Raw genomic sequence first — 17468 nt, 5'->3', positions numbered from 1 at the left:
CACTGTGAAAGTGCTGCACTCAATATGCCAGCAAATTTGGAGAGCTCAGCAGAGGCCACAGGACTGGAAAAGGTCAGTTTTCATTCCAATTCCAAAGAAAGACAATGCCAAAGAATGCTCGAACTACCCACAATTGCACTTATCTCACATGCTGGTAAAGTAATGCTCAAAATTCTCCAAGCCAGGTTTCAACAGTACATGAACCGTGAACTTCCAGATGTTCAAGCTGGATTTAGAAAAGGCAGAGGAACCAGAGATCAAATTGCCAACATACACTGGATCATGGAAAAAGCAAGAGAGTTCCAGAAAAACATCTACTTCTGCCTTATTGACTATGCCAAAGCCTTTGTGTGAATCACAACAAACTGTGGAAAATTCTTAAAGAGAAGGGAATACCAGACCACCTGACCTGTCTCCTGAGAAATGTGTATGCAGGTCAAGAAGCAACAGTTAGAACTGAACGTGGAACAACAGACTGGTTCCAAATCAGGAAAGGAGTACATGAAGGCTGTATATTGTTATCCTGCTTATTTAACTTATATGCAGAGTACATCATGAGAAACACTGGGCTGGAGGAAGCACAAGCTAGAATCAAGATTGCTGGGAGAAATATCAATAACCTCAGATATGCAGATGACACCACCCTTATGGTAGAAAGTGAAGAAGAACTAGAGAGCCTCTTGATGAAAGTGAAGGAGGAGAGTGAAAAATTTGGCTTAAAACTCAGCATTTAGAAAACTAAGATCAGTTCAATACAGGATACTTGGGGCTGGTGCACGGGGAAGATCCAGAGAGATGATATAGGGTGGGAGGGGGGTTTAGGATTGGGAACTCATGTACACCCGTGGCAGATTCATGTCAATGTATGGCAAAACCAATACAGTATTGTAAAGCAAAATAAAGTAAAAATAAAAATTAAAAAAAAAAGAAAACTAAGATCATGGCATCTGGTCCCATCACTTCATGGCAAATAGATGGGGAAACAGTGAGAGCCTTTATTTTTCTGGGCTCCAAAATCACTGCAGATGGTGACTGTAGCCATGAGATTAAAAGACACTTGCTCCTTGGAAGGAAAGCTATGACCAAACTAGACAGTTTGACATCACTTTGCCAACAAAGGTCTGTCTAGTCAAAGCTATGGTTTTTCCAGTGGTCATGTAGGGATGTGAGAATTGAACCATAAAGAAGACTGAGCACTGAAGAACTGATGCTTTTGAACTGTGGTGTTGTCCTACAGCAAGGAGATCCAACCAGTCCATCCTAAAGGAAATCAATCCTGAATATTCATTGGAAGGACTGATGGTGAAGCTGAAACTCCAGTACTTTGGCCACTGGTGTGAAGAACTGACTCATTTGAAAAGACCCTGATGCTGGGAAGGAAGGCAGGAGGAGAAGGGGACAACAGAGGATGAGATGGTTGGATGGCATCACCAACTCAATGGACATGACTTTGAGTAAACTGCAGAAGTTGGTGATGGACCGGGAGGCCTGGTGTGCTGCAGTCCATGGGGTCGCAAAGAGTCGGACACGACTGAGCAATTGAACTGATAGTATGTAGCATGGATTGGAGGGAGGAAAAGACAACCAGTAGATATGCAGTCATACAGCAGTTCGGTGTGAAAAGAATTAGGCAGAAAAATAGCAATGTAAAAGGAAGAAATGAAAGAGGTTTAAGAAAAAATCAATACCTGAAGCTGAGGAGTGACTGTGAGCGGCAGAGGAAGAGTTCTGAGCCTGCTTATAACGAGAATGATAGCAAGCCTGTACGTGGGAGCCCCCTAGAGAAATGAAGACCCAAAGGCGTGGCACAGCGAAAGTGCTTCTAGACTAGGTTGAGCAAAGAATGACAGTTGTGGACCAGTAACTAAAATAGTAGAGAGACGGAGGAAGATGATTTCTATTTATCAAGTTCTGTTTGTGCAGAGTTCTACTGTCCTGGACTCCCCATCTCTGGAGATGAGTGGTTTTTTCCTCCTGATATAAGGAGAGCACCTCTCACATGGGAGTTTCATCTCCTACTTTCAGAGAGAAAAGAGGAGGTCAGTGTGTCTTTCTTGGTCCTGCTATTTCTCAGTATTCTTTCAGTTCACTTGATCCATCGTGTCTGACTGCGATCTCAAGGACTGCAGCAAGCCAGGCTTCCCTGTCCATCACCAACTCCCAGAGCTTGCTCAAACTCATGTCAGCTCAAGATAATCCTTACGCCAAATGGCATGTTTTCTGGCAGCATACTGACCACCTTTTAAAACTTAGAGCCGAGAGTAGAAGGTGAGGCAGATACAAAGGCTAATAGTTGAATCAAAAGAGGGAGAGATAAATGTAATATACTGAGGGCATCTGGGGTGGCAGAGGTGACCTTTGCCCAGGCCTTGAGGAGGAGTCGCATTGAATATGTGGAAGTGAGTAAAAGCAAGTAGGTGAGAAATTGTAGGGTGCAGCTGCTAGGACATTGCATCTAGAAGGTGAGTGTTGTGAAGAGGAGTAAAAATTGAAGGCTGGGGTCAGATCGTGGAGTATGGAAGAGAGCATCAGCGAATTGCATGCAGAGGGAGACGTGTGGGTCACAGATCTTTCCTTTAGCAGGTTTACGAGAAGCACGTTAGGGGGCCACGTCCTTGTGTCTCAAGCTGATTTTGTTTCCTCATCCTATTCTAGTTCGGAGGCAAACTGGTCACCTTTGCCAGTGTCAGAACGCAGCCTCAGCCGGGGCCTGAGCAGCAGCCACAGCAGCACCACGTGTTCATCAGTCAGGTGGTGACGGAGAAGGAGTTCCTCAGCCGATCGGACCAGCTGCAGCAGGTTGTTCAGTCACAGGGATTCGTCAGTTACTGTCAGAAGAAGATCGATGCTTCTCAGACTGAGTTTGAAAAAAACGTGTGGTCCTTTTTGAAGGTAAAGTTGGTGATAAGCAGCTTTCCTTCATTATCTGCAAATTTAACTGTTCTCATCACATTCTAAACCTGTCGTCCTGTCAAAGAAACAGCAGGGGCAGTGTGATTTGGGGGATCTCGTGACGAAATTAAAGAAAACCTTATGAAAAGCATGTGAAATAATACTTTATGTCAAGAGTTCCTTCTTGGCTTTGAAAAGCCTAATATGAAATGCTTTTTAAATAATAATATGCTAGATGTTTTTAAGTGCTTAAGTGTTTTTAAGAGATATAATATTCAGCAGACCTATCTTAAAATTAGAACATAGAGCTGAGTATAATAAAAACATAGCATGTTTAATTTCCATAGTAGGTCCAATTAAAGACAACGGGGGAAGAGGGACTAGGTGTAGAGGGGAGAGGTCAGAGGCATTTCTCATCCCTTTTACTGAGTCGCGTTTATGACAGTAAAATAGCAAATAGAATTTTCTTTTTGATTGTTTTGCCTCCACTGGAATGTCTATTTCCCAAGTCTGAGTTTTTCAAAGAAAAGAGCTCTTGAATGCAATAATATTTCACTCATTTTTATGTTTTGTAAGTATTAGTTTCAAGAAAGTTTTAGCATGTGACGTTGAATATTTCACATAATGTGAGTTTTGCATTTATGTAGCCTTTGGACATGACTCAGTTTGTTTTTACAAATGTTAGTTTGAAAGTAAGCTTTATTCAGCTTGGCTAATTAATTACTAGTAGACTTACTATTTCTTAAAAAATAGATTCTTTAAAAAAAAACTTTGAATTCTCTTACAGTGAAGCTTCTAGTTGATATAGTAGACTTTAGATATTTTAAATAATTCTACTTGGAATTTGAGCAGTTAATTAAAAACTGGGCCTTCAGATGCAGTTCTTTATTTCAAGAAAATGTCTTTTCTTAAGGTAAACTTTGAGGATGATTCTCGTGGAAAATACCTTGAACTTCTAGGATATAGAAAAGAAGATCTGGAAAAGAAGGTAAGCTTTTGGGAAAGTTTTAAAGGCTGAGCTCACACAAGTGAGATATTTATGTAGTGTAGGTGTTTTTTTTTTTTTTTTTAAGTTTTATACGGATTACTTCAAATCATTTAGTAAACATTTCATAAGAATTTATGCTTGGTCGCCCGAGTTTTGGATTCATGTTGTTAAAGTCGAAGCTCTTCATCGGTAATACCCTAATTTAGAAGCTGCCAGAACCATCTTTAAACTTGATCTAAAGAGTTGTGTCAGTGGGCCTTGAAACAAAAAAGACAGTGAGCCTCAAACACTGGAAATAGCACTTAGAGTTTTAAAAGGATGAGTAGTCAGTGGCTCTGGAGGAGAGAGAGGGAAAAGTTTGTTTCCCTGCATTGTCTACAGCTTAAGTGATGAAAATTAGGGTACTGTTTTCCACCCCAGCTATTTATGCCCTCAGCTCACAGTTCCCAAACTGTGTATTGAGTTGGTCCAGCTCACAAGTAACTAGTATTAATAAATATTTTGGAACAAAGGTGTTTTACTGTACTAAGCCTGAATAAACAAAAATCCCAAGTGGTTTGCTTAATTTTTTTTTTCTTTTGTTTGTTTTTGCTTAATATTTTAAGGTTAAAAAAAAAAAGACTTTTTTTTAAAAACAGGAGGTCATATTCCAGTTTTTAAAGTTTTCTTCTCTGAGGACCTTAATAATTATTCCACAGTGTTGGCCTAACAGCAGTTAAAACACTCTGACCTTGGAAACCTTGAAGGAAATATATTGGATTCTTTGTGTAATCTGTATTAGCCCTTTGCCAGTCTTTGAAAATGACTCAGGTTTTCCATAGCATCGCAGGGTTATCCCGCATGTCCAGCAGGTTGGATCCTGTGTGCTCCTGTCAGTCAGTGCTGAGCACTTGGAAGATTAGTGACTTGGGCTCACGTCAGAGGCCCCCCTGCTTACTGGCCATGTGTCTCTCGCTCACTGCTTTAGATTTTTTTTTATATTTAACTTTATTGTTAGTCGGAACTTCTTCATGCTATAACTTGATTTGCAAGAGATTAACATGAAAGTTTTACTGCATACCTGACAGCAAAAAATGAGATAAAATTTGATCGTCAAAATACTCTTAATGTATGGAAAGAACATAGTGAGTATCTGAAGAAATTTTTTTTTATGGTTATTTAAGACAGAAGAATACATGCTTGTTTTGAGGTTAGTTTTACAACTGAATAGCAGAGTAAGATGACATGTGAGCAATAAATCTACGTAATTGAAACCAGCATCCTTGAGAATCGGTTCTGTACTCATTTTACTCTGCTCTTGAGCATGCTATCCCTGATTTGAACCTGTTTTGGATTTTTGCCAATGAGAATGGAGTAGTAGGTGAACATTTGCTCTATGCCTTGAAATAGAGTTAACTCCCTTTGGTAGCTGAGTTGTTGTCTTTATTTCAGATTGCTTTGGCCTTGAACAAAGTGGATGGACCTGATGTGGTAAGAGAAGGCCTGTAAAAATAGCTACCTTCTAAAATTTTGGTCTAGGTCATAAAGAAGAAAATATAATTTAGGAAATTTTTGTCTTACTGCTTTACAATTTAAAAATACTAATTGTAGATATTTTTAATACATGAATAATTCTCATTTGGCAAGAAAAAGGGGTTGGGTCTTAGCAATAATGGCTCTTTGCTTTTCCTCTAATGATGAATTTCAAATAAATTTACTCAGTGTAACTTCTTGTGATTAAACTAGCTCTGAATGTTGTTGGTTGGGTCTTTTGTCTTCCTTGTTCCCTAATAACCTTTTGATGCTACGTTCCTCAACCCCGTCTGTCACTGTTTTGTGTACCAAAGGCTCTTAAAGACTCTGACCAAGTAGCACAGGGTGACGGGGAGGAGAGCCCTGCTGCTGAAGAGCAGCTCTTGGGAGAGGTACTTATTTTTCTCATCTTTAACATGGGGAAAATATGTGGTTTGCTTATCTCACAGTGAAACAAGGAAAATTTCTTGGCTGCATGTTCCAGCGTAAAGCTGGCATATATTTTCTTAGAGATGCTTAAGATAGGAGTCTGTTTACTAATTTGACAGAAGTACCATTTCTAAGGGCTTCCCTGATGGCTCAGACGGAAGACTCCACCTGCAGTGCAGGAGACCTGGGTTCAGTCCCTGGGCTGGGAAGATTCCCTGGAGAAAGGCATGGCAACCCACTCCAGTATTCTTGCTTAGAGAATCCCGTGGACAGAGGAGCCTGGCGGGCTACAGTCCACAGGGTCACAAAGAGTCGGACATGACTGAGTGACTAAGCACATACCATCTCTAAAGTCTTCAGTTCTCTGACCTAGTTTCTGGATTATCTGGTTTAAAATTAACAGCTGATATGAGTATATCAGGATGTCAAACTGAAAAAAGATTTTGTTCAGAAATCCACATTGCATTGCATGCAACATTAATGTTTTTTCTTGGCTTGTTAATAGTTAAGGCTCACGATCAGTGGCATAGGCCTCTGAATTAATCTTGAATTTTGAGTCCAAGTAAAGAATCCACCCTGATCTCCTGCATTGTGGGTAGACGGGTGCTTTACCATCTAGGCTACCAGGGAAGCCCAAGTAAAGAATACTTCACTAATAATCTGATTGTTCTGACTGACTAGAAAATGCATCCTGAGTTATAGTGACCATTTTTATTACTAGGTAAAAAAAGAGTCCTTGAACACAGAGTTGTATCATTAATTTTTTTCCTTTTTAATCTTATGGGTTTTTTAAACCACTAATAAATAATTCTATAATTTACTTTTCTTGCTTTCTAATTATATTTCTTTCATCTTGGAAAATTAATCAACAGGTTCTTGTTTCTCAGCTCATGTTTGACTTTTTCATTGTTCTTTTTGATATGGAGATATCCTGACTATATAGTTTCTTAGAGCCTTTTACTAAGTTATAAAAATAATTCCTCTCTAAATTTAGACTATTACAAGATGATTATTATAAATACTTTCCTTAGAATTGGATCTTCAAGCATTTATTTAACTCAAGAATAAAGGGTATGGATAAAATCTTACTAAAAATTTGAACTAATTTTGGGAATACCTAGAATTGTAGGATACATTCAAGAAAGATACTTTGATTCGTATACAGCTGGACTTATTATTTCTATACAAACAGAGAATTGTTTAGAAATCCACTCATGAATTAATAGGTATATATATATGTAACAAAGCAGTAGTCATCAATATGTGCTTTCAGAATATTTGAAAAAAATGTTTAAGGTGGTCATATCTTCTCCTTAATCCTGATGATGCTATAATTATATAAAATAAAACAGTAGTTTAGACATGAAAGATACACGTTACATAATAAGTTGTGCGTATTTTGGCTTTGTGTATGTTTTAGAAGTCCATATATAAGGGTTTAGTAGTTTTTTGAAAGCAAATCTGAAAAACCATTAAGAGGAAAAAAAGGATTTTTTGGGTAAATTTGTTAGTGAATATAATCAGATCCATATCTGATTTATTCCTCGGTGCTTCCCAGGTGGTACAGTGGTGTAAAAATTTGCCTGCTGGTACAGGAGATGCAGGAGACACAAGTTCAGTCCCTGGGTTGGGATGATCCCCTGGAGGAGGAAATGGCAATCCACTCCAGTATTCTTGCCTGGAAAATTCCATGGACAGAGGAGCCTGGCAGGCTACAGTCCATGAGGTTACAAAGTTGGACACAACTGAGCCCATCAGTACAATATGAATAAAGTTTTAAAAGTTTATTTCAGTTTTTAAATTCTGAAAGGCTTCTCTTTTGTTAGAGAAGGAATTAAGATTATGGTTATTTTCCTGTAATAGTCAATTTTAACTAAATTTAACATCATTCACAGATGATGCTATACTCTGTGCTACACTAAAATTATCCAATTCGAAAATGCTCCTGACTTTGAATACTGGGTGCTAAGATTCAAATGTATAGGTAACAGGAGCACAGAAGATAAAATTTTTTTTTTTTAGAAGATAAAATTTTATCTCATGTAAGACAGACATGTTTTTTCTTTTAGTTCCTCTATAATCTGATATATATTATTTTTTGTCTTCTTTTGAACTTTTATGCATTGAAGAGAAAACATTTAAAATATTTGCCAGCAGAAGGCCTCTATTACATTTCTTTTCTTCTAAAGAAAGAAGATATTGAATTTATTTTTACTCAGTCTTACAGCTAGTTTCAGAAATTTATAATAGAACTGTGTACATTTTTACCAGACCAGCCTACAGTTCCAGGTATGATTAGTTGAAGTGAACACAAAATCTCTAATTGAATTTGAGTATATTGATAAATAACTGTTTACATTGCATTTATATAAGGATGCCAAGCATTATTTTTTTTCCACAACTGAGTCAGTTACAACCAAAAGACTCTTAAAACTACACCTCTTGGACAGAAGTTTTTAGATGTATGGAAGCAAAGTTGCTTTTAAGATCTTAATGTAATATAATTTAAAACATATTTTGTGTGTCTCAGGTTACTCTTAGTTGAGATATCTAAGAAAAAGGTTTTTCAGCTTCAGTATCTTCTGAGCCACCACCGTGAATATGTACATTTAAGTTGCCTCACGTTATTTCTGATGACATTGGATTTTATTTATGATTATCTAATAAGTTAATTCTTAAGGATGTCATAGATCTTAGTGTAAACTTGAATCTGAGAGCTTCTCTGGAATAACTTGGCAGGTCATCTAGGCAGTAAGTAATCATATTTAAATGTTTTGCTGGTAAATTATTATAGTTCCATTCTGGCTAAGTTGCTGCTCTTTCCATCTCTTTAGCAAATTAAAGAGGAAAAACAAGAATCTGAATTTCTACCAACAGCTGGAGGAACATTTAACATCTCTATCAGTGGGGGTAAGTATCTGTTGATTTTGACATCAAATTTTTTAACCATTTGAAAGCAAATAGTCCCCGAGTTTAAGTCAGAAACATTTCATCAAACATGTGGTAAAGGTTGAAAAGAAGAACTCAGTTATCATTTAGTACATGTAATCAGTACCTTAAAAATGATGGCATGATCTGATGATACCTATGTGATAAAAACTGTAAAGGATCTTTATTATTGCAATTTAAGCAATCTGAAAAATATGTTATTTTACCTGATTTTATTTACATGCACCTCAGTATGTTTCTGTAGATATCAGCAGTTTGTGATAGAGATTAACCTACCAGTACTATTCAGAATTCAACTTTGTGTTTTCTGCTGAATGTGTACTAATAATTGATAGATGTAGGTTTTTTTTTCTTGTAACAAAAACTTTTATTAACTTGAGTGTATTATTTCTTTATTGCAGATATTGATGGCTTAATTACTCAGGCTTTGCTAACGGGTAACTTCGAGAGTGCTGTTGACCTTTGTTTACATGATAACCGCATGGCTGATGCCATTATATTGGCCATAGCAGGTGGACAAGAACTCTTAGCTCGAACCCAGAAGAAATACTTTGCAAAATCCCAGAGCAAAATTACCAGGGTATGTTATTTTAAAAATAAATAATAGCATTTGTTTGTAAAAAGCAAAGCACTCATTATAGATAATTAAAATGGAGAAAACAATGAAGAACAAAAAAACCACCCATAATCCTTTAACCCAGAAATTAGTTATTGTTAACAGGTTAGTATGATTGTCCCAGGTTTTTGTCGTTTACATATATAATTTTTTTAATTAAAATGCTTTTCATATTTTTACTGTGGAAAGATTAGAACATGGAAAATGTTAAACATTTTAATACTTCCGGATTCTTCAGTCAGATTGGTACATAACCTTTTGTATACCTCTCTGCGCGTTTATAGAATTTTTAAAAACAGAATCAAGATTCTAGAAGTACATATGTGTGTTGTTTTACTTATAGACATTGTCACTTACATTGTAATCATTTTCCCATATCATTGAAGCTTCTTACAAAAAATTTTAATTGCCCTGTAATATTCTATAGGAGGGATATATCATTTCCCTTATTTTGAGATGTTTAGTAGTTTCTTATATTTTCCTAATATAGTTAAGACAGTGGTAAACATCCTTATTGTGCCTAAAGATTTGTACAGATTTCTAATTGTTTAATGAGGCTGAGGTCCTCGGAAAGGAATTTCTGGTGCAGAGGGTCTGTAGATTTTTAAGCCCCCTGCTCAACGATATTCGATTTCTTCCCATGAAAGTTGCCCCAGCGCTCAGTCCCACCAGCCTGGGTTGCCATTCGTCTCCAGGCTTGTGTCGTGTTGGTCCCGCCTCGTCCACTTTCTGCCCCACTGGCTGCCTTTCAGTTCCTCACACAGCCTAATCCTTTTCTCTCCCAGGACTTTGCCCCTAGTACTTTCTTGGCCAGGAGTGTTTTTTAACACCGTATGTAGTTTTCATTCTCAGCCTTTTGTAAAATAGGCTACTGTGATTTTCTTTTTTTTAATGAGAGAAAATTATATGGCTTTTTTTTTTAAATGTCAGTTGGCTTAAGGATGTACTTTGCTGCTCTTTTTTTTTGCATGAAATACTGTCAATAGTAGTTTGAAAGATGTGATTGATTGGCCAGAGTTAATTTTTATTAGTATACCAAAGGCTTTTAATTGTCTCTTGGTTTTCCTTCCCCAAGCTAATCATGGCAGTAGTGATGAAGAACTGGAAAGAGATTGTTGAGTCTTGTGATCTTAAAAATTGGAGAGAGGCGTTAGCTGCAGTGTTGACTTATGCTAAAGCGGATGAATTTTCCGCCCTTTGTGGTAAGAAAATGAATTTTATATGACATACATGGCATGATACATTGTAAGTAAAATTAGTGACAGATTTTATTTAGAAATTTTTGTAAACCTACTACTAATCACAGAATAAGCAAATGAAGTTCTTGTTTGAATGCTTTTCTCAGAAGTATTGGCTGTGTTGTTTCTCCATAACTTCTAGTCATCTTTTAAAATATTGTTTAATGATTTTGATTTCACACAGACCAAACTGAGACTCTTGCATTTGCTACTTACTAACTGTATGAACTAGGAAAAATTCATTTCTAAGCCTTAGTCTATTCATATGTAAAATGGCACATAATCAGCCCTCTGTTAATAAGTGTTAGCTTGATAAAATAAGTAGAAATTACTGTTAAAGGCCATGACTAAACTCTCATAACTCAGACATAATGTTTATTATATGCAAGAACAGAAGCTTTAGGCTGCTGGTATAAAAATGAATAACCTTAAAAGTATTATGAGAATAGAAAAATTATAGGGTATTAACTTTATTATTATAAATAATTCAGCATAGTCCTACTTACTGATATTTATGCCAAATGTGCCATAGTTTAGTCCACTGCTTACAAAAGCATCTGGACAAGATAAAATGCAGTTAAATGTTCATTAGGATTTTTCTGTTCAAATATTGTTCCCACTTTTAATTTTTTCTGATGTAATAAGGAGAAATTTATTCTATGGCTAGGTATAGAATCTTGTAAAATTGTATCTAATTTGTCACACCACTTAGTATTTACTGAATATTTACATGACAGTGATTTTATTTCTGCCTGCTATTCAATGGTTATAAAGTTTGATCCATACCTCTGAAAATATTACTGGGCAGCTCATGACCTCATACACAGAGTGCGTTATGTATAAACTTATTTGTTTTCCTCTACAGATCTTCTGGGAACCAGACTTGAAAGTGAAGGTGATAGCCTCCTGCAGACTCAGGCCTGTCTTTGCTACATTTGCGCAGGGAATGTGGAGAAACTAGTTGCATGTTGGACTAAAGCTCAAGATGGTAGCAGTCCTTTGTCCCTCCAGGTTAGTATCTTTGAAACAAAAGGTGCTTCCTCTAGTGCTGTCTTTCACCCTCCTTATATTCTAGAGACTGATTTGTTCCAGGTGTTCATTGCTTTCACCCTACTTAATTACGCTTTAGTTCTTTGGCTGGACAATTATGTGTATTTACTGCTGTATTTGGAAAGGCAACCTTTGAGATGATGGCATAGTGAAGTGGGAATGCAGCTGTTTATGAGGACGAAATTGGAGTATGATAGTGAGGAAAGTAAGTGGCAGGAGCATGGGGACATCCAGTTTCCCTCTTTTCCTCATGCTCCTCCTCTGCCTCCAGGGATCCTGTTTGCCCTGGGCCAGGAAACCCAGTGGGGTCAGGAGTGGGAGGAGTCCTCTGTACCAGCAGACAGTCTTCACGGTTCAGGAGGAATGAGTGTAAGAGATCAACGGAATCCCATGTAGCACTATTACACGGCAAGAGAGAAAGTAAAAAAATCTGGGGACTATGGTCAGGTGCTGAGTACTGTATATTTAGATTTTTTTTACCCCCTGAGCATTTAGTCAGCAGAGTCTCAAGAAATCTCAGTCTCTGTGTTTTCTCTCAGCAAAGATTTTCTCAGTAGGCTTGTGGCTTTAAAGATCACTACTGAAACCAAAAGTCTTATAGGAATCAAGGTTTTTCCTTGTAAGTGCTTCTGAGAGAAAACGCTCTTTTTTCCACAATTCAAGGTTGGATTGGTGTACTTATGAAGGGCAGTTGGGATATTCTTGTACCTTATACCTGATGCATAGCTCTCCATTGTTGAAATGGGTATTGAAGACCAATACGAGAAACTTTGAGTTTGAAATACTAAGCCCATTTGGAGGTCAGCTCATCGTACTACGATTTTTATAGTATAACATTTTCTCTTCTATCTCCTGGGGCCCAGTTTCTGCCTTCGGAATGTGCCTGCCTTTTTCACTTTGGATACTTGCCTGTTTTAACTCACAAAACAAGTATCTGGCAGTTGAAGGATGTTTAGGAGAAGATGGTAACCTGTGCTTTAACCATGTGTAGAAGACCTTCCTCCTTGCTTTTCTAGTTACCTAAATGACGGTCCACTCTTCTAGAGCTTTAAAATGTCAGTGATAATGAACACTTTGCTTTTGGTAGGCTTTGGAGCTCTTCGTAACCCCTTATCTTTTCCTGCTTCCCCTCAGGATACATCTTGGTATCGTTGTCCAGTTCTCCTTCACTCCCCCTTCTTTTTCTCACTCAGGATCTGATTGAGAAAGTTGTCATCCTGCGAAAAGCTGTACAGCTCACCCAAGCCATGGACACTGACGCTGTAGGAGCTCTTCTGGCTGAGAAAATGAGTCAGTATGCCAGCTTGCTGGCAGCCCAGGGCAGCATTGCTGCAGCCTTGGCCTTTCTTCCTGAAAACACCAACCAGGTAATTAGAACTGGCCATTTTTCTTCTTTCACTGTATGAGTAAGGTGAGTTCAGTAGATAGCACACAGCATTAAACATAAATGTATTAGTTGGGGCAGTTGAGTTTCTATCACTTAACTATTGGTGAATATTATTGACGCGTCTTCAAGGTTAATTTTAGGTGTATGCAGGCTATGTCAGAGATAGAGTCTTCTTCCCTTTGTACTGAAGGGCATAGTATTTGAAGAAAATGAGTAGGAAAAGAACCAGTTTTTTATTTCTTAAGCCAAACGCTGATTCTGTGCATAAGATTATTTGTAGGTGTCTTCTGTGTTGAAAAGCTATAAATGTTAATACTTAACCAAACTGGGGTTGTAATTTTAAAATCCCCACAAATGACACTCCAGGTAATAATGTATTCGTTCACTCTGTATGCTGTTTCAGTCTGGTGCTGTCTGTAAGCAAGTATATTTTTAAAGTATCCAAGGCAGAGAACACTACATTACACACATAATTTAGTGTCCTAATTTGGTGTGAAATAACTCAGCCTTGTTCATATGTGTTTATTTCAGTTATTCATTTCATATTGTTCATTTCAGTTCAGCAAGTGACTGAATATGTAGTGATGATTAAGATTGCCAAAATCCTTTCCCTGCGGGAGTTTTCAGACTCACAAGTGACTCTGCATTGTATATCTGCTAGAGCTTAATTTTGAGCCTTTTCTTATTTCTGATCTTTTTTTTCTAAACTTCATTCAGTTTTTGACAAATTTTTTAGTTGTTTTCAGTATTTTGTCTGTTCTAGGGCATATCAGTACATTTCATTGAGTAAAAATACTTATACCTAGCTCACATCTTTCTTAATTGTTAGTGAGAACATTAAGTGGAGTAGAAACAAAGTCTTTATAATGACTTTGGTTGAATAGTTTTATAGGATTTTCTACTTAATAGAGTCTCACTATTATATTGAGGTCTAAGACCCTTAATCTTAAGACTAACTTTCTCTTAAGACCTTTAGATCTTCTAGCCTGAGAATTAAACTCTTCATTTTTAATACTGTTTATAGTCATATACATTTTCTATACATTATTCTTCATGCTTTTCTTTGGACTTTTAAAGAGCTTTCTTTGTGTAAAAATTTTAATTTTGACATTACTTCCTACTATATATATATCAGTATACCCTAAGTATTTTCTGGAGAATATTTTCTGAGACTTTGTAATACCATTATGGTATAGTTCTTCTCCATAAAAGACTACCAAGGTATACCCATAGAGTTTAAGTGATATCTTTAAACCTTTAATGAATTTATAGAAAAGTATAATTTTTATAGATACTAAAATGAAGTGTTGCTGAAACATTTAACATATGTATATGGTCAGCTCATACTTACTCTAGATCAATTGTAGGTCTATGTGAGCTGCCCTGAATTTAACATCTGAGTCTTAATTTATTTCAAGCATCTTTCTTTTAATTAATTTTCATCTCTTTCATAGATCACCATTTTTTTCCATGACTGTCTTTAGTAGTTGATTCTCTTTTGGAACCTTTTTTTCCCTACAGAGAAACAAAATTGTATTTTTTTCAACTTTTGTGCTTTTGTGGTTTGTGAGCGTTACTCATCTGTCACTACAAGAAGACAACACACGAGCGGCGATGATGAGTGACATCAGTCTTGGGTACTGCCATGCGGCGGGCGTGACTCAAATGCCTCCCTCAGTTAAATGACAGGTTACAGTGTATATAGTGGACCTTTGGTGCCAGTCTTGAATATTGGAAACCGTGATGTCAAACCCTAATGTGCCAGAGCCTGTGGTGTAATACACAGCATATGAACAAAAACCATAGGGATGATCATGCTTACTTTAAGATCAATATGTCATATATAGTTGGGTGAACTCTGTAATAATTTGCTTGACTTTCTTCCATTGCTTCTTATAGCCAAATATTGTGCAGCTTCGAGACAGACTTTGTAGAGCACAAGGAGATCCAATACCAGGACAACAGGAATCACCCAAAATTCCTCATGAGAGGCATCAAGTGCCCAAGAGCAGGCCTGGACCTGTTGCTGGCCACGCACAGATGCCAAGAGTTCCAGCTCAACAATATTATCCCCATGTGAGTGGTGCGGTCCAGACTAAGTAGGAACGTTTATGGATGTCACATTGGTGGTTTTAGTTTGTTGGGGAAAAGGCCTGTGATGAAACTATAGACAACATACTGTTTTAATGGTTATAGTTTTTCTGTTCTTGAAAGTAGCATTTATGATCCATTTTTTAAAATTATCCCTCTAATCTAGTCAAATAATTGATAAATTAGATATAATTAATTTAAGCTAGGGAGATTTCTTATTTCTCCATCACTCAAACATATTGCACATGTACGTCTGAAAACTTTTACAATTTGATTCATCTAACAAACTGTAAGTAAAGTGGGAACAATTTTGTGGGTGACTTGGTTACTTTCTTTTAAAACATTTTTAGAAAATAGTCTTTTTTAAAGGTATATTTTCTGAGTCACTAGTGTGGGTGTTCTGTGTCTTCGTTATCAGCACAATAGAGTATGCAGAATCCAAGTTGTTTTTTTTAACAACTTGTAAAGAGAAAAGCGAATGACCAAAGGTTTGTGAAGTTGTAGGTCATGGGCAGTGCGAAGTGTTTATTAATTAACTCACTTATTTCTTAAATAAAAATTAGCAAATGGTTAGTGGTATAAAATGGGGCCTCTTATTATCTTTTGCTATTCCATGTAGAAACTTGTATTTCCAGGCCAGATAACCTTCATGTTCTTAAATAAAATTTATTTTCATAAGTAATAAATAGTCTTGATTTTATAACAAAGTTAGCAGGTACTCTGCCCATTTTAAAATAGAACAGATTGCTAGTAGAATTGATGGAGTCATTTTTACATTTTGTTGTAGCAAAAGTAAGCATAAAACTGTAAAAACTGAAAAAGATTCATGCTTTTTTGTCAGTTATGCTTTTGCTTGGTACTTAATCAAGATTGGTTACATTTGAATATAATTATAACTATCTGTACTACTCTGCTTTGATTTTTTTTTGATTCATTTGACAAATACAAATTAAGCGCCTGCCTGTATTCTCCCTGTTGAGGGTATGTTGGTAGGCAAAGCAACAAATTCCCCACTCTCACTGCTAGTCTTAGAAAGCCTGTAACATAGGAAGGGCACGTCAGGTGATGGCTGGGAAGCTGAGAGGTGGTGGAGAAGCCAGTCACTAATCAGGATTTTAAGACATCAATTTGTCAGCTAGGTAATAGTTAACAGGATTAGAACTCCTCAGCTCAGCACCTTGAGTTCAGCCTCTCAGGGCACTGAAGTAAGGCATTATCTTCTTTGGGAGAATACAAGTTTACTCCCTGAATCCTCGAGTTTATCTCTCTTTCAGGGAAAATATGGAAACCTTAAAAGACTTTTGTTATACTTTGACCTAGTGGTCCGCTACTTTAAGAAAAGGAAAACAAGTTCAATCATAAACTAAGAGTAGTTTTTCTTGACTAAAGCTTATGGTGTGCTGAATGAGGGCAGTGGCTTGTGATTTTATTATTATTATTATTTTTTTCGACAGCCCCGGGGTCTCCCGGCGCTCGCTTCTCCACCAGGCTGCCTGGGCGCGGGCCCTTTCTCTCCCGGCTTGTGGTTTTAAAGGCAGGCTTACAAGCAGGAGTAAAAGGATGAAAGGGAAGCCAGATCAGGAGTTCTGACTGCGACCAGCACACCTTGGCTATTAATTGTTGATGTGATTGAGTTTCTACAAAGATTTACTTGACAAAAATTATTTTGATGGCTTTAAAAATTGATTTTGAAAGCCTCTGGACTCCAGGGTATAAGCAACACGGTGCAGTGTAGTGAACACTGGCTGGGAGTCAGGAGATGTGGAATCAGCCCTAGCTCCATCACCCCAAGTTGTCTGGACCTCAGCCAGCCCCTTCATTTCCCTGGGCCTTGTTTTTATCTCCATGGTAAATGGTGGGAATTAGATGAGATGATCTTTAATATTCTCCGATTGTATGACTCTAAGCCTCATACAGAACTAACATGATTTTTGTAGCTCTAATGAAGTCCTGAAAAGGGAAGCATACAGCAGCAGTATGTCCACAGATATAATCATAGCATGAATACAATTACAGCTTCAAAAATCACTGTTTTCCTCAATAACTGCCCACCTCCACCCCCCAGAATGTCTTCTTTCTTTGCCTACTTACAGAACGTACCTTTCCCCACGTACTCCTGACACTTGAATGGCATTGTTCTCTGTGCTCTGATTTCGTTTTCGTATTGATTTTTCTGCTGTCTCCCTCTGCCTGTCCTCTTCAGACTGTGTTTTCTTTTGGAATCCCAGCTGCCCTGAAACCAGTTGCCTGGCTAGTGTGCTGCCGCCTCACTGCTTTCTCGCTTTGCGTCTGGCTGTTAGTGCCTTCGGGGATTTT

General features: G+C 37.4%; 1 protein-coding gene across 46 annotated transcripts in view; it reads left to right on the top strand.

Moving 5' to 3' along the window:
* The window catches only part of SEC31A (SEC31 homolog A, COPII coat complex component), a 59915-nt gene that overhangs the window by 23432 nt on the left and 19015 nt on the right, over positions 1–17468 (top strand). For 17 of the 46 annotated variants that reach the window (XM_069594511.1, XM_069594501.1, XM_069594497.1 and 14 more), the window contains exons 11-18: positions 2656–2892; positions 3806–3880; positions 8656–8731; positions 9172–9350; positions 10462–10588; positions 11490–11635; positions 12868–13041; positions 14961–15137. In XM_069594511.1, the coding sequence (XP_069450612.1) occupies positions 2656–2892; positions 3806–3880; positions 8656–8731; positions 9172–9350; positions 10462–10588; positions 11490–11635; positions 12868–13041; positions 14961–15137 (1191 nt within the window). Of the gene's footprint in view, positions 1–2655; positions 2893–3805; positions 3881–5311; positions 5351–5706; positions 5785–8655; positions 8732–9171; positions 9351–10461; positions 10589–11489; positions 11636–12867; positions 13042–14960; positions 15138–17468 lie in introns of all 46 variants that reach the window. The other 29 variants (XM_069594506.1, XM_069594480.1, XM_069594476.1 and 26 more) reach the window with 2 other exon arrangements.

Source organism: Ovis canadensis, chromosome 6 (assembly GCF_042477335.2).
Source record: "Ovis canadensis isolate MfBH-ARS-UI-01 breed Bighorn chromosome 6, ARS-UI_OviCan_v2, whole genome shotgun sequence".
In the NCBI taxonomy this organism is placed as follows: domain Eukaryota; kingdom Metazoa; phylum Chordata; class Mammalia; order Artiodactyla; family Bovidae; genus Ovis; species Ovis canadensis.
This window is presented reverse-complemented; position numbering and strand designations above follow the sequence as displayed.